Source organism: Aedes aegypti, chromosome 1 (assembly GCF_002204515.2).
Source record: "Aedes aegypti strain LVP_AGWG chromosome 1, AaegL5.0 Primary Assembly, whole genome shotgun sequence".
In the NCBI taxonomy this organism is placed as follows: Eukaryota; Metazoa; Arthropoda; class Insecta; order Diptera; family Culicidae; genus Aedes; species Aedes aegypti.
The window spans coordinates 86,213,263-86,239,678 of NC_035107.1; the positions used below are offsets into that span (position 1 = coordinate 86,213,263).

The window sequence follows — 26,416 nt, forward strand, 5'->3', positions numbered from 1 at the left end:
TCCCGAGATGAACTAGCCCAGGGCTAAAAATCTCGTTAATAAAGTCAAACCAACCAACCTAGTTGTGTTTTGAAGCAAAAATTTAGGTTTTTGGACATGCGCAGCTTTTTAACGTCTGTACATTTAGAGGTAAACATTTTCATTTTTAAATTTTCGTACGTATTCTTGACTATCTTATGAAGTAGATGAATGTTTGACTTAACTAAAAACTAAGTTTGGAAATTGGGTTTTTTGCCAGCAATTTGATAATCTGGACCAATGAGTGACGCCCATTCCTTCATCGGCGGCGGTGACATCGCTGCAAGCGGATCGGCGGCGCGAGCGCAAGGTAAACAAGTGACAGAGTAAGGGCCCCTGAGGTTAGAGGTGAGTTGCATTGAACCTAATTTGTTATAAAAATATGAGAAACTTTGTAAATTTATACAATTTTCAAGCTCTTCCCGAGGACCACAGTTTGGTGACCACAGCTGCTCTAGCACACTGCACGTAATATATCTATATCTAATAATTTCAACACGCATTTTTCTACTTTTGGAATCCCTATTTTATTGACGTTTGCTCATTACCATACATGTTGTATAGTTTATAATATAAGTATCTGTTCTATTTATTTATAAACCCCTGATAATCGCTTTTCGAACAATCGCACGGTGTCCACGACCTTGTTTCCAACACTACCGGAAGCCGCTCTTTGTTCCGCGTACTTTCTTATTTCATACCTTTGAAGTTTACCCGATTTGGTCGTTGGAAGTTCATCGGCAAAGAAAACGCCACCTCGCAGGTGTTTGAAGTCGGCAAGCTTTTCAGCCACGTGGTCGATTACACGTGCTTCACTTAGGGTGCAATCTCGTCCGAAGTTGGACTACGGCAGTGGGTAAATCTACATGCAGCATCGGATCGAAACAATCCCACTACACAGACATGGGCAACCTCCGGAAGCTGCTCGATCACGGCTTCGATCTCCGCCGGAGATATTTGGTAGTTTTTGTATTTGATGATTTCCTTCTTCCTATCAACCAAAAATAGAAAACTGTCCTTGTCAAAGTATCCAATGTCTCCACTGCAAACCCAACCGTCGTCCGTCATGATCTCATCGGTCGCTTCCTGGTTATACAGGTAACCGAGTGGTTTGATGGGGTATCTGAACCAGAGAACACCCTTTTCGTTGACACCCACTTGACTATCATCGTCATTCAACACCTTTGCTTCAATGTTGGGCGCCAACATTCCGACGGATCCTTCTCGCGCAAATCCAAAGCCATCCGAAGCAGCGTATCCAATCTCCGATGTCCCATACCCTACACTGATTTTACAATTTGGTAGCAGTTTTTCGAAGGACTTGCGAAGCGTTGTAGAAACAAATCCACCACCAGAGAAGAAGCTTCTCAAGCTGGATAGATCGGCCTGTGGCAGTAGCGGACTTTGAAGGACCATCGCCATCTGGGCAGGAGGGCAAAACACGTGCGTTAGAGAATACTTCTGTACAATGTCGAACAGTACTTCCGGGCTAAATCGGCGGATGGAGATGTAATGGGTTGCGTTGTTCAATGGGCACTGAATCAGCTGGTAGAATCCCGAAGCCCAGTAGAGAGAGCTGAACGCGAACGGAGGCTTGGATAAGTGGATGTTGCTGGAGGGGTGAAAGCAAAATTCGTTGAAATACCAATTACGAATATGTTCAATGCTTATTTTGCATACCATACTAAGCCACTTTGGTGAATGATGTGTGCATGCGATAAAGAGACTCCTTTCGGCAAGCCGGTAGTTCCAGATGAGCAAAGGATAGCCGCTATTAGTTTCTCCGAGTCACCGAGATATGGCGGACTGTAATGTAAATCAAATATTAATCAAGGGAAGCTTATGTGCACATCAGCTAGTGTTTCTTTTTCTCAAGACAGACTGACCCAAAGACCCAAAAAGCACTTTAATGCGTCGTGTGTGCTCTAACCTAGAGCTATTATACAGCTGACATGCCCTCCATTGCTTTATAATAGCCCTATAAGCCCAAAAAGGTGGATGTAGCGGACTAGTGATTATTTGGGCGAGCAAGAAGGAAATTGTTCTCAAAAGTCGTGTGACAATCCAAATTACGGTACCTTGAAAACATGCGCTGCCATGCAGCTTGTTGTGTGTGTCAGTGGTTAATATAATATCTAGACCACTGACATTACCATGACCACTTTGCAAAAGTAGCACCAACACGATGTTGCAGCTTATGTTGCTAATTAAAACGCCCGTTAAATTACTTACACAGTTTTGAATTTTGACTTGCATGTCTGTTCTCTGTGACGCAAGTTACTTACAAATAAAATTGCTCACTTCCGGTTTGTTGAAGCAAATCCGAACTAGACAAATCATCTGGTTGGCAATCTCTTCCATCCAATATTACGAACTTTGGGCGTATTTCAGCATCACGACAAGCAGTTTTCACAGTTTCCACATTGTCTTCGTCGGCCAAGAAAAGAACCGGTTTACTGATGCGCAACATGTGCGCCATGTCATCCACCGTGAAATCCGGATCGAGACAATTGACGGGCGCCCCTATCAAGAAGCAACCATACAGCAACGGTGCCACGTTTTCTCGATTCCTCACCGCAAAACCAACCATGTCACCTTTCTTATAACCCAGCTTGGTCAGGTTCTGCGCAGCTCGAATCGAACGAAGACGCAATTCTTGACACGTTAGCTCCACTCCGGACTCTACGCTGACCTGAGCCACCATGGAAGGATTTCGCTCCAGTACGTTCAGGATCAGATGGCCAAGGTTCGCTTGCGGGTTGAAAGGACCCGGTAGCTTCGCACCTGACCACACTTTACTTGCGGGGTCATATGATGAGGACATGGCGGTATCAGCAAGAAGTTAACTCTATACTAATCGGAGCAGCTAAGGCAGCTGCAATATTTATGGCGAATTCAGCTAGCCATACCAGCCCACCTAACATATCTTATCAACTCGGTGACTAGTGTCTGCGAGATAGGTACCTGCGAGTTAATAATTCGTTCGCACGAGATGCTTGATGGGTGGGAGGCTGATAGAAAATTTGGCAATTCATTGTGGTAGAAGATATTGAATTGTTATCGTTACGTTAGATTGATTAGCACAGTGGAACTCATTCTGCGGCCCCCAAAGTCCGAAAATGCGGGGCGCGAAGCACTTTTGGGAAACTTGATTACATGAATGCAGCATTTTATAAACATCAACATTATTTGTCCAATAGGCCTACCTATATTCTGGCCTATTTACATGACGTCTCAAATCCAAGGGTGGAAACTGGCGGCTCTTTATTGCTACCCAGACATGTCGCTGGTTCTAAAATGTAAACAACCATACAAAATAACGACCAAACAATGATGACGGCGTAATCAATTTTCTCGCAAACATCTTTTTTGGGAATTTAACAGAATTTTCTGATTAAATTGCCAACAGCGCACTGCAGTAGCACGTAGCAAATAACTGCTTGCAAACAATTTCTTTCAAGCGCATTGATTACCTGTAATTTTGCGAATAATGATTTTTACTTTTCCGCGTTAAGCCTTAAAAACTGGTTCTGGACTTAGGTTGGCGGCTTTTCAATTTTACTCCCAGTTGACAGCCGCCCTCCACCCTTGCTCAAATCAGCTGATCGGGAAGCACTTTGACAGTTCTGCTATGAAAATGACAGGCCCGTGTTAGCACCGGTCCTCCACCGATGTAAACAAATGCATAGACGGATCTGTCACATGAAAAGGCCTATTGATAAATTCCAAATAAGCATACCCCAGCAAATACTTTTGCTGATTAAGGTGAATATGAATCGAAGCCAAACCTCAAATTTTCAAAAGCACAAACCTGGAGAACCAAACATCCGTTTAAGCTGAAAACTTAATTGATTGGTCACGAGCTGGTGGTGACCAATCGATCAAGTTTTCAGCTCAAACGGGTATTTGATTCTCCAGATTTGTGCTTTTGAAAATTTGAGGTTTGGCGTCGACTCATCTTCACCTTAAACGTTCAACAAATCATTCTTCAGCTAAATACTTCATAATTCAGCAGCTCAAGCTGCTATTCAACTGGCACTTACTTCTACTTCTGATCACTTATCGAAAATTATGAACATTATGAAAGGACTATGTCCAGTCTCCTAAAATGTTTAAAATTATGCTTGTTTGGCTCTTGTCAAGTAAATTTAAACTAGCACAACTCATAAATTGATTCAGTGATGGCTTCAATTTACTAAAATATGTTTTAGAAGGAGGAAGCCTATTACCTTATTTACAAAAAAAGGTGATAGTGGTGAAGAGCTTTCAAATAAGCATAATTTTGAACGTTTTGGAAGACTAAGTACGAATAGAGGGCAGGTCTCAGCTCAAGAAGTAGTTAGTTACTAGTCATACGTTCCTGCTCGATCAATTGCCAATCTGCATAGCTATATTCCTCACACTACTTGGCAAAATAGCCTGAAACATATCTGGTCCGAAGAGCTGCGTGATAAGATAAACTCCAATGCGTAGCTCCCCTTCAGACAACTTATAACTAGTAGTGTCGAATCAACTACCCAATCGTCTCAGTATCCGCGAATAGGACACAACTCATCCGCGTCCATCATGTTCACCTCGTACGACTCTAGGACGAAGATCTGGTCGGGTGTCAAGATGCCAGGTCCTTTTAATCCGCAAGCGAATCTTGGTCATCTAATCCTGAACGTTCTGGAGCGAAATCCGTCCATGGTGGCTCAGGTCAGTGTAGAGTCCGGAGTGGAGCTAACATGTGCAGAGTTTACGGATCCGTTCGATTCGAGCTGCGCAGAACTTGACCAAGCTGGGCTACAAGAAAGGTGACATGGTTGGGTTTGCCGTGAGAAATCGAGAAAACGTGGCACCGTTGGTGTATGGCTGCTTCCTGATAGGAGCACCCGTCAATTGTCTCGATCCGGATTTCACAACGAAGGATATGGCGCACATGTTGCGTATCAGTAAACCGATGCTAGTGATGGCCGACGAAGATAATATGGAAACCGTGAAAACTGCTTGCCGCGATGCTGAGATCAGCCCAAAGATCGTTGTAGTAGCGGATGCACGTGGTCCGTGTGATCCGGAAGATCTATCTATTTGGGATGTAATTGGAGAAACGGGGAACGAACAGTTCTTCTTGTAAGTAGAAATCAAATTCGCGTGTCATCTTTGCCGTCAAGGTTGACATGCGACATATCATCATGACATTCAGAGGAGATGATTGATAAGATTGGCATATTATTACAGCCCGCCATATCTTGGTGACTCGGAGAAGCTTATCGCTGCTGTGGTTTGCTCATCTGGAACTACTGGAATGCCTAAGGGGATATGTCTGTCGCATGCTCATATCATACATCAAAGTGCGTTGATATGGTAAGTTGCATCTAAATGATAATTCCAAAAACATTATTGTAACGGTTCGTCTTCCATTAAGCAATATCCACATGTACCAGACACCATTTTCGTTCAGCTCACTCTACTGGGTATCGGGATTCTATCAATTGATTCAAAGCCCGTTCAACAACTGCACGCGCTACATCTCAACTCGTCGATTCAGTCCGGAAGCGTTGTTCGAGATCGTTGAGCAGTACTCGATCACCCATGTTTTTTGTCCACCCGCTCAAATAGCTATGATGCTTCAAAGCCCTCTATTGGAAGAAGCGAACCTATCCAGTCTGAAAACTTTCTATTCAGGTGGCGGACCTGTTTCGCCAGGACTTCGCCAGTCGTTAGAAAAAGCCTTACCGTCATGTAAAACTGCAGTAGGATACGGAACATCGGAGATCGGATATGCCTCTACAGATGCGTTTGGCTTCATGCGAGAGGGATCGGTAGGGATGTTGGCCCCGAACATTGAAGCCAAGTTGCTCGACGATGACAACAATCAGGTTGGAGTGAATGAAAATGGTGTTCTTTGGCTGCGTTATCCCATCAAACCCTTGGGTTACCTGTACAATAAGGCTGCAACTGATGAACTTCTAACGGATGATGGCTGGGTTGGCACTGGTGACGTGGGATATTTCGACGCAGATAATTTTCTGTTTCTGATCGATAGAAAAAAGGAAATTATCAAATACAAGGGATATCAAATATCTCCGGCGGAAATTGAAGCCACAATCGCGCAGCTTCCGGAGGTTGCTCAAGTATGCGTGGTTGGTCTGTTTGATCCAGTGATGCACGATGACCTGCCCGCTGCAGTGGTTCAAGTGCGGCAAAATTGCACCCTTAGTGAGCAACGTGTGATCGAGCATGTTTCGGAAAAACTCGCCGATTTCAAACATCTTCGGGGTGGAGTGTTCTTTGCGGATGAGCTACCCACAACCAAATCGGGAAAGCTTCAGAGGCATGACATTAGAAAGTATGCAGAAATGATGGTCGCTAATAGTGAGAACAAAACATGTAGAACTAATGGCTAAAAACTTCTGTGTAGTTCATATTGCTTGAAAACGTAAACTATAGTATTTTGTCCCATTTGAATCATTTATCTACATGCTAGAATGTTGTAATTTCCATCAAGATTTATTTTATTTAATATTACATGAAAGAAAGCTTTGCTGTAGGTGGATGTGTGTTAACATTCTCTCTCTGAAGATTTATGACAGTTTTCATTATCAGAATGCTGGTTCCGTTTAGCGTTATTGTGTTGTGTTAGTGATATATTGAATAACTGAAGAAATAAAGTCGTTTGTAATCAAAATAATGAGAAAGATGCTCTGATGGAAACACAAAGTTAAGTATAGTCAACTCTTTTACTGGATATACTCGATATCGAGTTAGAGAACCATAGTAGAAGTTGGGTTTCATGACTACCTCGATGGTCCGTTGGATCGAATTTTCACTGATTTTGTGTTCTATGACTCGATACCTCCCTAACTCGAGTTATGTGTCCCAGATACTTAACTTCATCAGACCAATTTATTGGAACCCGTCTCATTGTGATAACATATCTACTTGAAGGTTTCAAATCAAGAGCTTTTGGTTTATGTGGGGATTGTATAAGTACAGTGTCAGAAGCATTATATAGGAAAAATTTTCAATTTTTGCAAGTATGAAGAAAAAATATCCCAACTTTTTTACAATCTACCGTTTTGATTCATATTACGGACACTTAAGGCCTCAGTGAAATATAATTCATCAGAAAGCATATAAAATAAATCATTCTGTACAATTCCTCCGCGTTATCGACCCTTCAAAACACTTAACTTTCGAATGATGGGTGAAGTTTTTGATTCCACAACAAGAATAATTTTAAATAAATGGAAATGTGTGGCCTTTTCGTGATTCTTATTCCGGACACCTCTTCACTTTTGCCTCATATTCCGGACACTTTGATTCAAATTCCGGACAGCTCATAAAAATCATGCACAGTTCGAACGAAACATGTAAATTTCTGAGACATATAATGCACATAATTGGAGCGTGGTATATAATGGATATTTACATGATATGTCATGTAAACTTTTATTATATGTCATGTAATCCAGCAGGATTCTGTGTGATTACGTGACATATAACACAAATTTACATGATTCAAGACTTAAATTTACATGACGTCACGTTTACATCGCATAAATGAAATTTACATGACGTGTAATCTTCATTATTTTTAACTGTGTGGTTAGAAAGGTCAAATCATCAATTGAAATCAACAAACCATTAAATAGACGTCTGAGGCAATTGGGTATTATAAATTTGTATAGATATCTATGGAAAATGATTATTAAAACGAGACTGGAAAGTGAGAACTTTTGAGTGACAAAAATTGAAACATTTCGTGTGAAATATTTCCCATACAAAGTCGAGTGTCCGGAATTTGAAGCTGTCCGTAATATGAATCAAAACGGTACTACCAGGTCCGTCACACTCGGGCTCAGATTGGGTACCACTTCTAGTACTGCATTTGGTCCCTCGGTACACGGAGAAAACGGAAAATACTAGTTAGTATGACATTTATGACATATCAGACTTAGTTTCTAGTAATGATTTGCAATGCATAAAATATAATCGCCGATGTTATTTTATTTATGCATTGGTATGCATTTTACCGTTTTATTTTTTACCGTGCATATGAGTTACTCGGCGTTACTCTTGGGACTTAGAAAAAATATCCATTCAGTTCTTTTCCTAGCAGCTCAGCAGACGCCGCGTTCTGTTTCGCAAATATTTCCAACAGTTTGCCGGTATTTACGCGGGCGCGATTACGATTACGGTCTCTCACGATTTGTCCATCATCCGCTAGAGCATCCGGGAGTGTGTATTTTTGTAAGGGTAAGTGCCAAAAGCTAAAAAAAAAGTGGCCCGAAAGCGCTGATGGCGCCCGGCGAATGTGTAGCCGAAGAGGTGCCTCAAAATGGCGTTCGTCTCGTGATGAAAAAAAAAAAAATAAACGGCCTCATAATCAATTTAGTGCAAACAGGTGGAAACTAAAGAATACAGTGATTGTTTGATTATTGAGAAGGGGATTGAATATAGAATTTTAAAAGAAGATTAGTGGACAATGTTTTAATTCATGTCATAAAAAGTGGGGTTAGTTCCCAATCTGAAGAAATTATCTTGTTTCCTTCTTCCAACAGAAAAACCAAATGGAGAAAACATTTGAAGAGCTGGGCGGGGAGGTCGCCAGTTGTTTGAAAGGTAAGTGGATTTTTTGTTTTTGTTGCTACCTCGGATATTATAATGTGTCCAGTTTCTTTTGCTTTTTGGCATTATGCCCCCTCTGGGACAAAGCCTGATTCTCAGCTTGTGTTCTTGAGCACTTATTCAGTTAATAATTGAGATTTTTCTTTGCCTTGACATTTTTGCATTCGTATATCATGTAGCAGGCACTATAATCTTATCACAAGGCTAAGGAAGGCCCCAAGGAAATGTTCTGTTTAGTGAAGTTTAATTTTACTGTTGCTTCAGCTCTTTATATTTATCTTTATCAGGAAAGCAGTGGAAATGTGCAGGGTTAGCACATATATTTTGATTGAATAAAATTGAGCATTTACCTTTTTTCTTTGTTTTGTGACATACCATATTATATTATTACATAACATATTGTCGCACGGCCACCAAACCGGATAGCGCACAACACACTCGCGACGTGCCTCAACTCGTCGCATTTTAAAACCTGATTTTCAGCGTGGCGCTGCATTCTAACGATTTTTATTAATACAGCGCACTATTCAGATATGCTTCTTATTACAAAGTTTCAGACCATTCGGCCGATAAAACCCCTCCTGCTAAAGTGAATCATAAAAGTGCCCATGTAGCTCTGCACTCTCGGGGACAAAAAAAAGTAATTTAGAAAATGTGTTGGTCTTTATTTTTACCGGATTCATAATACTAGGGTAGGTGTACCAGTATTGACCCCCCTAAGAAAAAAAAATATTTTGAAAATCAATCAAAATGCTACCGTCAATACTTGATTTCTTATGAAGGGTGACAAATTCAGGAACACTATCTGGTTCAAGGGAGCTAACATTTTAGGGAAAATTATTTTTGTTTTTCTATTATTTTGTTTTAAAGAATGTTGCCTGACTCAGAAATAAATTAACTAATTGATGACTATTTTTATGCAAAATCCAGGTTCTCCTGGGTTCATGCATAAAATATATAAAAAGTAGATAGTTTGCGTGAACTAAATAAGATTAGTAGAGCAATGTCTATTTTTTAGCTTTTGAGATTAAATGCGATTGTCAAAATTGGTTCAAGGAAAGAGTTTGAAGGCTATTTACAATGGCTTATCGACAGATATTACACTTTTGATCACCAATAATAGTGATCTGACAAATTATTTTATTAATGCTAATACAGCAAATGCGGACACCACAATAACTACAAATCATGTAGGGGCAATGGGGGCAATATGAGCCACCCCGGATTTAAACTCAAAAAGAGTGTTTTAATGTCTAGTGTCATTATGATCTGCTAGAGGATGCTTCAAATAGCCACCATAATAAAAACCGTAAAAATATTCGTTTCAGTACTCGAAATATTCACAAAAATGTACAAATTTGTCGTTTGTCATAAAAAGCTTATAACTTTAGCAGTTTTCAATTAAGGCTTTAAGACAATTATATTTATTATTCTGGTAAATTTTATCAATACATTCGAACTTCTGATAATATTGAACAATTCGAGCGCTAAATCAGATTTGTTCGTTAACAAAATTATTGGAAAACAGAATATTATTTAAAAAGTGAAACGGCGGGACAAAATGAGCCACCTAGAATTAAGGTGAAAAAACGGTGTTTTGAACATGAAATTGCATTGCCTAAATATAGCATGAGCATGAGATTGCATTGCCTAAATATACTAGATTATGTTTTTTACTGTTTTTGTTTCATCTTGAAGCAATTAGCTAAAAAATAGGTTGAACTAAGTGTTGCAATTTAACACTAGAATTACATGGTATATTTACTATATGTTATGTATCTAACAAAATGAGCCGTTAGAATAAATCATTTCAAACAAAGCTACTCAAATTTCCGTTCTTATATTTTACTGTTTATCATTACCTCTTCTCTACATTGTTTTAAATAAAAATCATATGATTGAATGAGGTGGCTCATACTGCCCCGTTGGGTGGCTCATAATGCCCCATATGGTTGGTGAACACGCAGAAAAACATGGTTTTCAAAAACGTTCCTAAAATAATTTGCAAGTCAATGTTAATATTAAAAATCGACATAACATGGAACAAAACGATTTATAGTATAAGTCACTTGCATTTAAACGATATTTTTTTGCTGTTTTTCTATGCATTTCATAGCGCTTTCCTTAGGTGGCCCATATTGCCCCAATCACCCCTATGAAGCGTCGCTGGGATATCTTGCGATGATAAAATGTGTTGGCAAAAAAGTATACCATCTAAATATTCTTCGGCTCTATTTTTCTTGGGTGGAATGTGGCACGGCCATGCTGATCCTATTGGCCCAGGAATATGGACATCTAGAAAATTTTGCGCAGGATTAATTATTACATTCCTGTTTGTAGCAATAGTAACATATCAGTTTCTTAGGATTGAATCGTGAAAATTTGTATAGCGGACTTTGGGGCACACTTGCTTTTTATAAAAACCACAATATATATTTTCTCTTTGAGCTTAACAATATGTTCCCTCAAAGTTCACAATACAATGATCAAACTATGATGAAAATTGCTGTATTTTTCACGTATTTACATCGACTTGTGCAAAGACAACCAAATTTGAGTGGATTTTTATAAGATTCCGTTGTTTTTAAATAGCATGGTGAAAGGTAAATTAAATGTGTAAGTTATTGTGGCATTTGAATGAAAAAAAGTATTTAGTTTTACATACGAAATCCAGTTTGGTAGAAATGTCTACTTATTGGGGCAAGTGTGCCACCTATTTGGTAAACACAAATTATTGGAGTGAAATTTATTGAAATGTAAACATTATCAACAAAATCATAAAAATAAACCAAAATGAGGCACCAGTATTAGTTTCTGAAGTATAGTAGGGGAATAACTGACATGTTTACCCCCCATAGCGATTTTTTCTCAAAATATTCAATAACAACATATTTTTCTATTAATTTAGTACTGTTTTACATATCTACATCAATATTTTACCGTTATTTAGTGCTGATCTAGTTTAATATTTTACATATTAGCAGTAATATAACGGTAATGCATATATTGTGTTGAAAGGAGACAAAAATAATCATTTTAGTTATTCGAATTGAGTAATAGGGAGTTACGCATGTTTTGAACCTTGTTATAAAACATCCCCTTATTACGGTAAAGTTAAAATTATTTTTTTTAAATTATCGATAAGCGTCAGCTTTGTAAGTAATATTAATAGGAAATAAAGAAAATTTCATTACAAAAGGAATTACATGTGATGTTTATTCGGTGGCCGTCTTGCCCCATATGGGTGGCACACTTGCCCCATAGTGTCGAAAAAAAGGTTATTTTGGATGATATTTGAGGAGCTCCAAAACTAATACTTTTTGAAATTATTTTCTTTTTAAATGGCACAGTGGTTATGAAAAGATGTGAAACTAACAGCATAAGGCTAAATTGGTGGATTTTATAAGCTTTAGGCAAAGTTAGAGAACAATTTGCTTAAGGTGACACACTTGCCCCAAATTCCGCTACGAATCTAAAGATATTAACGCTGCATTTGTCAGACATTAACAGTTTCTAACGAAAGGCAATGATGGCGAAATAAATCTGTTAATTAAAACTGATGAAAGGAACTGATTATATTGAATACTCAATACCAATAACTAGATTTTTTTAATATCTAATATTTAGTATTCTGAATGTTCTTATTCAGTTTAGATGGCAAATGACTACTATATAATCATAATATGAATTTTCCTATTTCTGAGTGACACATAATTTCGATAGGATTGACTAGTGAAATATGCTCCATTCAAAGTTTTAACTTTTCATTTCTTATTCTTATCATTTATTATTATGGATCCGGCAAAAATAAGTGCAATATTTTTTTTAATTATTTTTCTTCTCATCTTCAAGCGTCGCATGAATAGTGCGCTGTGTTCATAAAGGGTGTCCCAGAAAGTATGGGCACGACTTTGATAATGAAAATCATAGTACTTTTCCAAACAATTAAATATTTTTATATTTTTGTATTATTCTATAGGCTATTACAACAAGCATTTGTGATAAATTTGTTTGATTTAATAATCGTTTACATTGAAAATTTTAATTTTAGAAAATCAATGCTCATTTGGTCAGCACAGACCCTACATTTTGCTTTTGTTGGAAAATAACTAGTCTGCGTAACTAGTAAAATATGATTTTATCAAAATCATTCGCCTTGGTGAATTCAACTTAAAATGATGTTTCACATAAATTTTTGTTTGAAATTTTATTTGGCTTTGTTGGAGAACACTTGAAAAAAAAAATATCATATTTTTCTCTCCACATAAGACAGCATCACGAAGCTATAAGTTTTACGAAAGGTTTATCCCTATTCTCTTGGATAGGCAACTTAAGTTTTTGTTTTTTTTTCATGTTGTTACGTAAATATAAGGATTTGTTTTTTTTTTTCAGATTTTTATTAGGGTAAGTGTAAGTTATGAACATACTGGTTCCCTATCTTCAAATTTTAAAAATTTTTGTTTGTTGTAGTTAGATTCAAGATAGAACTTGATGTTAAAGCATTCAAAAAGATTTAAAATGTGAAAGTTATAAATATTTCACATATGGCCAAAGAGGGAACAACTATGGCCATAACTGGTACACGTTCCCTATATGCACTTTCTGACATTGAACAAATTTTGTGAAACAAAGTCGCTCAAAAATAACGCGAGTTGTGCAAGACTGATAAGAGATACTTCAGAGAAATGTTACTTCATCAACTCTTTAATAATTAAACTATTTATTAAAAAATCGCAATCTACTCTTGTTGGGTACAATAATCAAATGTGTATAAATCAGATTTTTACCTTTACTAGTCTTAAAATAGCAGTATGGTGAAGTCGTGCCCATACTTTCTGGGATACTATAAACATCGTAAGAATTCAGCGCCAAACTTAAAAACTGATTTCAAAAAGCGACGAGTTGAGGCGCGTCGTGAGTCTCACTGGCGCGATCCGGTCTGGTGGCGGCGCGACAATAATATATATCAACAGTGTCAATATTTATATCAACAGTGTGTTTTGGTATTTTGTCAACTTATTTAAAAAAGGGATCTCTGTGGTACGTGGAATTAAAACTTTGGAGTTAAATATTTTACACTCATCGCATTTTCACTTTAAAATGAAATTTACCAAATTCGCTTTTGAAATGACAAAATGCAATTAAATTATGATGTTTTGAATTAGGTTACTCGTGCTACATGTGCCAAGAGGCGGTGATACCCGGCGGCGTTGTCGGTTTGAAAAAACATTTTCAACACTTGCATGGAGTTCGACTTTATGTTAAAAATAATATTCCTTTCACTTGTAAAGAGTTGGAATCGGAAACGCAGTATTGTAACAAGCAGTTTTTAGTTTACAATAATTTTCAAAATCATTTGATAAAAAATCACCCACTACCAACATCTATTGCACAACCCATAGCAGAATCATCTCAATCATTATGCCACGTAGAATCAAATTTCGATGGCCAAACTCCAAGAAGAGACTCCTTTTTAGAAAATTTGGAAGGAGTTGAAAATAAGGTTGTTTTTCAGAAGCCTGTAAGACTGGAAGAAATTCACAGTCTAACAACCGAGTTTATTTCTGAAGTGCGATGCAACGTATCGATACCTGAGAAGTACACAAGAGATGTCATGAATTTCACAACAAATCTAATTTCCAAAATAGAAAACTATTTATGGACTGTTGTACGACCTGCCATTGATCAGATGAAAGACACTTCAAATCCCGAAAGTATTATCAAGATGATAAACGATTTCTCAGTAGGAAACGTTTTTACAAACGTCGAAAACATAACTACTCAGATTGCTGTTATGACAATGAAAGCTCAAACAAAAATCCCTGAGGCTATTGAAGTAGTACTCAAGAAAAAAACCGTGAAACAACAGAAAAAGGTTTACACACATACTGGTATAGTAAGAAAAGAAATAACTAAAACAATAAAAGATACATTCCAGTACATTTCAGTAAAAGATCTCCTGAAACTAATAATGAGAAATCCTGATGCAATGAACATCGTAGAAAATGAAACAGCGTCAGACGAAGGCGTTATTAGTTCATTCAAAGATGGAGTACAATATAAAACTCATCCATTTTTTATACAAAATCCTTGCACATTACGGCTTACTTTAAATGCAGATGAAATAGAAATAGTAAACAATCTAAGTTCTAGAGCTGGCAATCAAAAAATTACTCATTTCTACATAAAAATTCAAAACTTTAAGCATTGCAGAGACTCTACCTACAATACGAACTATTTGATTCTTTCTATAAATTCAAAAATATTGAGAAAACATGGATATGAAAAAGTATTGAAACCTTTAATTGATGATTTGAAGACATTAGAACGAGGTGTTGAGATGACATTTGGAGAAGCTGTATACAATTTGAAAGCTGTACTTTGTAATTTTGCTGGCGATACTCTTGCGGCACATGAAATTTTCGGATTGCTGAGTCCAAGTGCTACATTCTTTTGCCGACAATGCTACATAACCAAAGAGGATATGAGGAATGGATTTTATGGAGCACTTTTCCAGTTACGGTCGGATGACTCACATCGAAGAGATGTTGATAATGCAATGAAAATGAGACAATTACAAGAAGAACGGCATCAGCAACAAGCTCAAGTTAAAAATAAACGTATCAAACGCGAGGTATGTAACATAAAAAATTATGACAAAATAAGTAATATAGTCCAGGAGGAAAAAATAGCGTGAGTTAAACAAATTTGAACAACAAGGCCAGAAAAAGTCAAAACTCCATCCCAAAACCAATTCACCATCATGTGTGATTTCTTAAGAATTTTTTTAATTTCTTTACTAGTATGATTTCGAACATAAAATTTATTTTCTAAATGCAAGTGATCTGTGTTAAGCAACACTATGATCCTAGTGTGGTAAAAGCTTCCGACGGCAGTTCCGAATTTTTACAGGTGACCTGATTACAAACTGTTTATAAGAAAAAGTACACTGTTTTATAAACTTTATATATAGAGCACATTTGCGCCAATATATTATTATTTTTCAATCATAATATTATTTTGGAATTCATCTTACAAATCTTCAAACACCTCCTTAAAGGCATAGGGAGTTTTTCAGAGATCCTCCCAAGAGTTCAGCAGGGACTTCTACATAAGTTTCACCAGATATTACTGTAGGATTTATTATAGCGATACTCTCAGGTTTTTTTTCTTGGATTACCAATCTCCAATAATGTCTGGGAGGATTTTCCAAAAAAAAAACTTATACATACATGATTCTGAATTTTCGTATCAGTGCACAGTAGTTTCCCCTATGGTCATAAATCCAAAAATTCGACTTGAACTAATATGTGATATTTGTTCAATTATATCATGTGAAATACAAATACAACAAAGTTCCATAATATTTTTCCTGAATTCTTTCTTTTAGGTTTCGGTAAGGGTCATTTTAACGAGTTAAGTGTAGATATGAATCATAAATATCCAAATATTTGAACACTTTCATAACCATGTCGGAAATGTTCACGATGCTTAACGATGCGTTATCAATGGCGTTGATTTTCAATAATTCTATGAAATTGACAGTCCCGTGTATAAGCCTTTTCACGTCACTGGTCCGTCTATGCATTTGAAGCTATGAGGGTGTATTTTTCATAGAACAACTGTCAAAGAGCTGCCCGATCAGCTGATTTGAAACGTCTTGTGAATAGGCCTATGCACCGGTCTTCCACCGATTTAAACAAATGTATAGACGTCACATTTAAATAGGCTGAACAGGAAGCTGATTTGGAACGTATTGTGAAAAAGCCTAAAGGCCTTTTCATGTGACAGATCTATGTATGCATTTGTTTTCATCGGTGGAGGACTGGTGCAAACACGGGCCTGTCGTTCCCTTAGAAGAACTGTCAAAGTGCTTCGATGTCAGCGGATTTTAAAAGTCTCGAGAAATGGCGTTTGGCAGTTCAGAGGGTTTGTTTACTAAGAGTTTTTGGCAAAGCATTTTTAGAGCAGCTTTTCAGTTGAATTCTGGTCAAACAATAATTAAACCATTACTTTCTCTAGGATGTTGTACAATATCACTTATATTTTCTAGCTAGTATCATACACAAATTTACAAATTTAGTTTTTTGCACATCGTTTCAACACCTAAAGCGGTTGGTGCAATGCTCTATTAAGTTATTGGGCTCTGCACTGCTTTGATTTCATAAGGAGTTTTGACCTTTACTGGCCTTGTTGTTTACACGTTTTCGATGGAGTAAAAAAGTGAGCTTATTTATGTCGAATTCGTTTTTGAACCTAGGTTGGAACTGACAAAACCCGTTCTGAATCACTGTTACTACCCCAACACGATTCAGGTTCGACCATGTTTTGTTTAAGTGTTGATCACCAACCCAGTTCCTAAAAACGAAAACGACATTACTAACAGAGCTTATACTACAATATATACTACAGCTTATACTACAGCTTTATACTACAATAGTTCTAAATAATGGACGCAGTAGTTTCAACCCCCAACAAAAAAAAAAAAAAAACAGAGCTTACTGAACTAACAGTGAACCTTGTTTTGTTGTTTTTTTTTTTTATTTTTCTAGATCGTAAATGTGCGGGGTGTATCGCGAGATTGTGCATTTCATGAGTTAAATTACTTCAGGGTTACCAACAACTACAATTTTGATCCGATGCATGATATTTTGGAAGGAGTTGCACATCAAATCATAAAAATGATACTCAATGTCTACATAAAACAAAAGAAATATTTCGATTGTGACACATGGAATTCAAGAGTACAAAATTTTGATTATGGACCCACTGAAGTTCGCGATAAGCCTTCCGCCAATTTGACTTTGCAAAAATTGTCAGAAAAAGGAAACAGAATTAAGCAAACAGCAGCACAAACATGGCTACTTATACGTGCTTTTCCTTTCATTATCAATAAATTGATACCAGAAAACGAGATTCATTTCAAAATGATAACGATGCTCCAAGCGATAACTTACGTTGCATTCTCAGATATAGCAACATATGAAATGATTGATAATTTAGATAGAAACGTTCAGGCGTTGCAACAAGCATTCAAGGAGTTATTTCCTGGTAAAGTTCCTATTAACAAACTGCATCATCTATCTCATTATGCATTTAATGCTAGAGCTACTTCAGTGGCCAACGATTTCAGTTGTATGCGTTTCGAAGCTCTTAATAAACTACCAAAAAGTCAAATGAGAAATGGTCAAAACTTCCGCAATGTACCCAAAAGCTTAGCAATAAGATTGAATCTTAAACAAGTATCGTCCATCATAAGTAGAACATTCTGCCAACGAGTTGATATAATGTCTGAAAATATTATACTCAAGGACACAATTGCGGATAAAAAATTATTACAATATTTTCCATGCAATATACACAATATAAAACACGTTATTATTGATGGGATAAATTTCCGACAAGGTGTAATCATAAAATACGACGATGAAGAAGATAAACAGCTGTATGGAATGATACTTATGATTATTTATGAGGAGAAATTTTATTTCATCGTGGATCGAATGAAAACTATCTGTTTTGAAGAAAAATATAACAGTTATAAGCTGCAAAACTGTTCTGAACATATATTAATTTCCGAGGAACGCATATATAAACGAAAAAGTTATAGTTTGTGGACTCCTTATTCCAGCGACAGCAGTTACATATCTCTACAGCATTATGACGAATTCAAGTAACATCATTATATAAAAAAAACATTTCACAGATCATCATTTGAGTAATTAATGTGTTTATAAAACGGTGAGTTTGCAATACAGTATTTAGTTATCACCTTACAATCAATAATTTAATTTCTAAATATAGAAAACATAACTAAATTTATTTTCTAACATGGGATTTTTTGTTCTATTTCCTAACATTCAAAATTAGCATTGATATTCTTTGCATAATAAAAGCACATCCCAAAGGAATGTATATGCATGCACTGCTTCTAAGTACGTATTTCATACATATTTTAATTTCACCACTGACCTTAACAAAATGAATTTCCGAGCAACCAAAATGATCGTAAAATTAGCGAGTTCGCGCATGTGTTTGTAATGTTCTAACTCAGTTTCTCCTTAAGTCGTGCCTAAATAAACTTTTTAAATATCATCCTTTGTCGCCATTTTTGTATGAATACAAAGACCATCCAAACAAAAAGTTAGTTTACCAAATTCATTCCCCTTTTTAATTTTTTTTTTCGATCGCTTAAATTTTTCGCGTTTTAAAGTTAGAGGGCTTCTATTATTTCCCACAAATATTTGACAATCGAGTGTACCGTTTATTTAATTACTTTAAATATGATGTATCGTTTCATTTAATTACCTTAGACGTTTTTGTACCAGTGTTAAATCGATTCATTTATAGTGTTTTGTTTTTATTCGTGGGTCAATCACTTTGATATTATTATGATCACTAATCATTTGATAGTTATCAGTTTTGAGGGTTTTAGTGTTTGATATTAAAACAGCTAATATATCTTTATATAAAAACATAATGAACGATTCAAATCATAAAAGTTTTCCATGTTATGGCAGCATCCATTTATTACGTAACACTAAAATTGGAAAGTTTTGACCTTCCTTACCCCCTCATAACACTTTTTGTATGAAATAATAGGGAAACATATTGTTGTTTCATTCACATAACTAGAACACTTTCCCTATACATACGCGGAAGTGTTAATTAGTAAAAACAAATTGGTGTTTTGTAATCATCATTTTAGCTGATATTTTTTTAACCTTCCGGTCGTCGCGCGGTTTACCACTACCAGAACCACTACACTGCTGTTGTGAACGAAAAGCGAGTTTTTTTTTCAGCAGTGTTGAACAAAATACAACAGCGCGACGAATGAAGTGCTAATATAACTTTTAAAAATCCTCAGAGTGTTTTTAAATAAAGTTTTAATCAACCAGAAATCCTAACACAATAAAATATTTAATCATGCTAAAAATGAATAATATACTTTCATATTGGTTTCCAAATTTTAGACTCTTCATTAACATGTTTTATGGTATTATAGCAAACGAAATCGATAGCGTAGAAACGTTCATGTTGCTAACCCAAAGCCTAGTGATGAATACATTGGGACTCAAGCTTGGATCTTGGCTCAAAATCGAACAGATGCAGAAAACCATACGTGACAGTATCGATAATACTCCTGCGCAGGTATTTATTATTTTTATTATATTATTATAGTTCTATCATTAAATACGTTATAGTTATTATATAGTTCTATCTCCATCATATGCAAATATAAAAAATAACCTTTTCTCTCTTTTCCAGAATGTACCTACCGCGTCGTCCGAAACTGAACATAAACTCGAAGATGATATGAACAAAGACGTTGTAATCGAAATTTTGAATTCGAACAAAGCATGCCAATTTCTTATCCACGGAAAGCTGGCCGAAGGAACGACACTTAAGAAAAATGAAAGGAACCTTATCTGCAGGACTATATGTACTCATTTCTTCTCCTCAATGATCATGCAGGGAATGTATGTAGATAATATTTCAATGTTTATTTTATTTATTAATAAAAAAAAACACCATTGACACTTTTTCGATTCACAGATCGGTGACAGTTGGGATGAAGACAAAACTTGCACAGTGTATCGTGGAGGCATACGATTGTCTGAAAGTCGATGAAGAAGGAAAGCCTGCTGAGGTATGTACATTATTATTATTTACCTATCTTTATTAACGTATATTTTCGCTCTTTACAAGATACTTATACGTTACTCACACTTATTAAGGCTGTGAACCGCTTCACCGATTTGTTTAATTTTTAGTAAAAATTTTACATTTCGGTGCCCTCATATGGTTAAATTGAACTTCGCGGTCAACCAATTTGATTTTTGATAGTCGAGTAGTATTTCAGAACAAAGTTGACAGATGATTAGTTATTTGCAAGTTGCCGAGATCAGAAAATAAATTTTGAACTGTCAAGTTTAACCATGTTCCAGAGCAGGGTTATAAATCGGATGGGAAATAACTATCGAACTGACAAATTTTAACTAAAGGTCAAACGAATTGGTGAAACGGTTCACAGCCTAAATATAACTTCAACTTGATCGCCAAAAATTACTAGGTTTTTAAACTACCGAAAAGGTCAATAAGCTAAGAAACATGGTTAAAAATCAAATAATAAATATTTTATTTTGAAAATTTGCTGAGGCATTTTTTCAATGTTATTTACTGATAGCAAAATAAAACATGGTGAACATTCAATTACGCGTGTCGAACATTGCGTGGATTAACACTTCACTGACTTTCTCCTGGATCTATTTTGTTCTGGCTATATAATCTAAACTGACTGTGTACTGCCCCTATTCGCATAATTGTCCCATGTTCCATGGGATTTATATATGGGACAGTTTTTCGGATAGGGGCAGTGTTAGAAGTGCGAATATAATTTTGACCTAATTTCCCAATAACTGTTAACAGGCTGACTTTTTCTGGCTACATAATGGACGAAGCACTGGAGAGCATACAGGATGTATTCACAACTGGGTTCGCAATCAACAACCTAAAGCGCCTAAAGCTATTCGCCGTAAACGTCGGGCTGTTCCGGACCTAAACGATGATGAAGTAGAAGCGTTCGAGCAACTGAGCACTTGTGACGAAAATGAAGAATACGATAATATCTCTCATCTTATGAGTAAAACATTCCGTTATCGTCAGGAGCTGCGTCGACGAAAAACTAATCCATCAAACTTATGTGTGGATTTTCCACACATGCTGTGGCACGGTAATACCATGGTAATTATAACTATTCTTTGATTTTTTTTGTATATATTACTCTTTCAGACATAGGGCAACTGAAAGAACTGATTAAGGAAGATTCAAATATGATGCCCATCGTTTTTTTCAGGATTTCTAGATCCACTCCCCCTCTTTCACGCTTTTTCCAATATCTAATACATGTACTATCACATTTTCGTAGACCCCCTTCCTCCGCCAAGAGATGGACGTCATTTTTGGATGACCCCTTAACAGTGTTTTTGTTTGAGTTATCTGTTGAGTTAAAGTTACAAATCGTATGTCGAGTTACAAAAAATACTTCCCAAAATTACATTCGACTGCAGCTAATTTGTCAATTTTGTTATGGAGTAACTTTATAACACAAATATAAGCGCTGTACGTTAGTCTTTAGTAACTAATTTTGTTTGAATAATTCATTTTTATGATTTTGTTTCTATCAATCTTGCAAAATTTCAATTAAAAAAGACCATGAAGTTTTTACAAGAAATTTTTAAATAGTGACTCATAATCCCAAATGATGTACATTACTAAAGAGAGGAGAGTATAGAAAATAAAGCATACTTACACGCAACTGTATGTAATGCATTGTATAAAGAAGGCAAACACAATTTTTCTAACAAGCAGGAAACGTAAACATTATAGTAATCAAAGAGCAGCTTCTATAAGTAATAACATGCTGCCCATATGACAAAACAATTCATTAAATGATAAAATTTTTCAACAACACTGAACTGTTTTACCCTGATGAGTTGATGAAGACTCCCAAGCTACCTAAGCCATCGGTTGCCTTATGTATTCACGATTTCTACATGAGCTTTTCTGCCCATTGATGCATCTTTGTACCATGTAAAAAGAAAATCTTGAAAATATGAGACTGATATGCGTTTATGGGCAGTTTAAGGAGCGTCCATAAATTATGTCACGACTAAATTTTGCCATTCGCAACACTCTCTCCCCCTATCATAGTATTTTTGCATTTAGAATTTTTCGTACGTGACGATCCATTTCCCTGATTCCCTAATACCGTGACGTAATTCATTGACGATATATTTCCATTACAGATCAATGATGAGTTCGACCTAATGTTCCCTGATAGAAATAGTGCTGTTGGGACTCTTTCTTGCATTTCATCTTTTTGTATGATGCTTGATCATTCTTATGGTGAAATTGCCTCACGTAAGTATATAGTATTAAGTTATCCATTGCAGAGATATAGGGGGTGATCGGGGCAATATGGGCCACCTAAGGAAAACGCCATGAAATGCATAGAAAAACAGCAAAAACTATCGTTTAAATGCAAGTGACTTATACTATAAACTGTTTTCTTCCATGTTATGTCCATGATTAATGTTAACATTAACTTACAAATTATTTTAGGAACGTTTTTGAAAACCATGTTTTTCTGCGTGTTCACCAACCATATAGGGCATTATGAGCCACCCAACGGGGCAGTATGAGCCACCTCATTCAATCATATGATTTTTATTTAAAACAATGTAGAGAAGAGGTAATGATAAACAGTAAAATATAAGAACGTAAATTTGAGTAGCTTTGTTTGAAATGATTAATTCTAACGGCTCATTTTGATAGCTCCATAACATATAGTAAATATACCATGTAATTCTAGTGTTAAATTGCAACACTTAGTTCAACCTATATTCTAGCTAATTGCTTCTGTTGTAATGGTGCATCAAGATGAATAAACAGTAAAAAACCTAATCTAGTATATTTAGGCAATGCAATTTCATGTTCAAAACACCGTTTTTTTACCTTAAATCTAGTTGGCTCATTTTGTCCCGCCGTTTCACTTTTTAAATAATATTCTGTTTTCCAATAATTTTGTTAACGAACAAATCTGAATTAGCGCTCGAATTGTTCAATATTATCAGAAGTTCGAATGTATTGATAAAATTTACCAGAATAATAAATATAATTGTCTTAAAGCCTTAATTGAAAACTGCCAAAGTTATAAGCTTTTTATGGCAAACGACAAATTTGTACATTTTTGTGAGTATTTCGAGTAGGGTAAGTGTACCAGTTTTGGCCACCCTAAGGAAAAATATTGTTTAATTTTTGATTTATAAACCTTTGGTTACTGTCAATACATCGAACGAAAGCTTTTAATCCATGATCAGCAGGGAAAATATAAAAACTAATCAGAAGCTTTGTTTTTTTTTTATTAAAAATGGTGGTGGCGAATACTGGACCACTTGCACCAGTATTCGCCACGATTTTAGTTTCGGTTCCTGAATTTGCCACTTACGTTGATTTCTTATGGAGGGTGGCGAATCAGGAACAGGTGGCGAAAAATAGGTGCGAAGGAGCAAAAATTTTAAGGAAATTGATTTTTTTTTCTATTATTTTCTGAGAAAATTTTGCGGTTTTCAAGAATGTTTCCGTATCATCCTAAAGCAATTTAGCGAACACTAAACAATTGGCAACCATAAATGTAGTAAAACGGTATATAATCTGGGGTGGCGAATAACTGGTACATGGCGAATACCGGTACACCTTCCCTACTGAAACGAATATTTTTACGGTTTTTATTATGGTTTCTATTTGAAGCATCCTCTAGCAGATCATATTGACACTATACATTAAAACACTCTTTTTGAGTTTAAATCCAGGGTGGCTCATGTTGCCCCGTATGTTCATATTGCCCCTATTCGATGATTACATGATACAGTCCTAACTCGTTGCAATTTTTGTGACATATTTTATTTCACCAATCATCTGGTAGCTAACTATATGTTTCAATTTATTTTTTTTATTTTTTCAACAGCATCGATTCAAGCATTAATGAAAATAACGACCGAGTTAACAGCACAAGGAAACATTCGCAAAGCCGATCCGGCCGGATTACCGCCCCTTGAAGAGTTCGCTTCCGTATTTATTCGTTGGCTCCAACCAGGAACGGACATCGAGTATTTTCTTGAAAATGTCCTAGGAGATCCACCGTATATTCTGTGCTCTACTATGGCCTTTGCTGAAGACAAATATTTTGTCGTTGTTTTAAGGACTGCTTTCGACTGTGGATGCGACTTTGATGTAGCGTTTGATTTACTATACAAATCCTATAAAGTGTTCAATTTCGAAGTACCGGGGAAGGCTAAGAAAGTAATGGATTTTTTCGATTTAGTTTATGGCATTTACGCTTGCAGCAGGCTTAATCACGTCAACAAGTTGTTTGACAAAATCAAATTGGCGATGAAAAAATGAACGAGATTCATTTGTTACTAATTATTACTCTAACGATCGAAACCAGTGTATTGCCTTTTTCGATTATCTGTAATTGATAAATAGTTTGTAGTTGAGAGATAAATAGTCATAAGTTGATAAAAATATGTTTTTGATAACAGCGTTGAAGAAAACATAGTCATAAATTGAAAAAAAAATCAAATTCCTTGATCGAATATACTTAAGATTTTGAACAGCGTTAATTATACCGAGTGCATAGAAAGGTAATTGTTATAGCAATAGCTTTAAGAAATCTACCTGCATTCGTAGGTGGTACAGTCTAAGACTGTAACTGGTGGTTGTTTCTAGATTCCAAAAAAGTGGATTATTATAAAAGTAAAGTTGATGGACCAATAGTTGATCAGTTAAGAACAAAAATTTGTAAAAAAATCAAATATAAAACGGTATTGTTTTTGCTTCATCTGATAGATTTTTGTTTTGTTGTAGGAAAAATATAAAAAATACGACGCAGGCAAAACATGAATCAAAACCGTAGTTTTGCAAAACTTTTGTGTTATTCATATTGAATCAAAACTATTTATTTTGCTAATTTTTTCGACAAAATCAAACAGGGAGACAATGGTACTTAAAAAAATAGCTCCCGATATTCATGACAAAAAATATTTGGCAATGTTTTATGGCAAACCGGCAATAATAAGCCACAAGTGCTACTATAGGTGAGTGTCTACTAAGGGAACATACACCCTAGTTGTATTGAGCGATACAAAAATGAAATTTAATAAAAAAAATAAGAAAAACATATGTAAATGAGTGCAAGAATTGTTATCAGTTCTACAATGTCTTTCGAATGTTTTTTAACGTTCTTACAATTAAAAATTTGGACTCAGCGAAACAACAATAAATTTCATTTGGAGTCGCATAAAAATGAAATGAGTTGAATATTTGCATTTCGAATGACATTGGAAGAGCTTTTAACAATATTGTTTTGTTAACTTTATTTTGTTTAAATATTCAAAAAAAACAAACGCATGTAATCTAATCAATGGTTATAGGTCGATTATGCATTTTTTAAATATAATCAAAATATTCCTTCTTAGTATAAAATAAGCTTATTATTTTGCTGCATATGTACAAGTTTATGCGTTCCAATGAGTGAATAGATCGAATATGGTTTTAGTATGAGATTTATACCTTTTAGTGTAACTTTTCTTTAGCGTGTAGTGCAAAAGGTACCCAAGTTTGACAGATCGCAGTACACTTTGAACGGCATTCTAGATTACCTTATGAGCCATAAAATTTTGGGCAACTGCAAGGGACATGGAGGTCTTTAATTTGTCTTTGGTACTACAGATGACACGCAGGCTTCGTCCTTTGGCCAAGAAGCCTGTGTGATCAGTAAACAAAGATTTTTGACATCCCTGAGGTAACTCAGGTAAGTCAGATGAAAAAATATTGTATAATATTGGTCCCAAAATGCTGCCTTGAGGAACACTAGCTCTTACAGGAAGTCTTTCAGACTTGGAGTTCTGATAATTAACCTGAAGTGTACGATTTGATACTTTGGATTATTCTAACAATGTATGTTGGAAAATTAAAGTTTTATTTTAAATTTACAATCAAGTCTTCATGTCAAACACTGTCGAATGCCTTTACTATGTCTAGAAGAGCAAGACCAGTAGAATAGCCTTCAGATTTGTTGGAACGTACCAAATTTGGTACACGTAAAAGTTGGTGAGTGGTCGAATGTCCATGTCGGAATCCGAATTGTTCATTGGCAAACATTGAATTTTCATTGATTTGGACCATCATTCAAAATGACCTTTTCAAAAAGTTTACTGAT

The 26,416-nt window shown here is 35.9% G+C and overlaps 2 protein-coding genes and 1 pseudogene across 3 annotated transcripts; 2 read left to right on the forward strand and 1 right to left on the reverse strand.

Annotated features, from left to right (window-relative positions):
* Positions 1–520: 520 nt before the first annotated feature.
* LOC5576604 (probable 4-coumarate--CoA ligase 1) lies at positions 521–2,886 on the reverse strand. Its single transcript, XM_001656117.2, has 3 exons — positions 2,304–2,886; positions 1,699–1,824; positions 521–1,630 (listed from the first exon to the last, which is right to left on the reverse strand). Exons 1-3 carry the CDS (start codon positions 2,840–2,842, stop codon positions 835–837), a joined length of 1,461 nt encoding a protein of 486 aa, XP_001656167.2. The 5' UTR covers positions 2,843–2,886; the 3' UTR covers positions 521–834.
* A 1,109-nt stretch (positions 2,887–3,995) lies between these two features.
* Positions 3,996–6,503, forward strand: LOC5576589 (annotated as a pseudogene).
* A 1,505-nt stretch (positions 6,504–8,008) lies between these two features.
* LOC5570656 lies at positions 8,009–24,987 on the forward strand. Of its 2 annotated transcripts, XM_021841748.1 has the most exons (7): positions 8,009–8,259; positions 19,637–19,782; positions 19,900–20,111; positions 20,188–20,281; positions 21,061–21,375; positions 22,440–22,554; positions 24,161–24,987. In XM_021841748.1, the coding sequence occupies exons 2-7, from the start codon at positions 19,666–19,668 to the stop codon at positions 24,595–24,597; spliced, it is 1,290 nt and encodes a 429-aa protein (XP_021697440.1). In that variant the 5' UTR covers positions 8,009–8,259; positions 19,637–19,665; the 3' UTR covers positions 24,598–24,987. The 2 variants fall into 2 exon arrangements, with proteins under 2 accessions (XP_021697440.1, XP_001659251.2); XM_001659201.2 differs by lacking the exon at positions 19,637–19,782.
* Positions 24,988–26,416: the final 1,429 nt, after the last annotated feature.

Bases quoted from the DNA above. Each gene is read 5' to 3' on its own strand.
- LOC5576604 (XM_001656117.2), bottom strand. From the start codon at position 2,842: ATGTCCTCATCATATGACCCCGCAAGTAAAGTGTGGTCAGGTGCGAAG. The intron at 1,825-2,303 runs GTAAGTAACTTG...TTTACATTACAG, and splicing joins GGAAGTGAGCAATTTTATTT to TCCGCCATATCTCGGTGACT. The intron at 1,631-1,698 runs GTATGCAAAATA...TCACCCCTCCAG, and splicing joins CACCAAAGTGGCTTAGTATG to CAACATCCACTTATCCAAGC.
- LOC5570656 (XM_001659201.2), top strand. From the start codon at position 8,026: ATGCATTTTACCGTTTTATTTTTTACCGTGCATATGAGTTACTCGGCG. The intron at 20,112-20,187 runs GTATGTAGATAA...TTCGATTCACAG, and splicing joins TCAATGATCATGCAGGGAAT to ATCGGTGACAGTTGGGATGA. The intron at 21,376-22,439 runs GTAATTATAACT...TTTCCATTACAG, and splicing joins TGTGGCACGGTAATACCATG to ATCAATGATGAGTTCGACCT.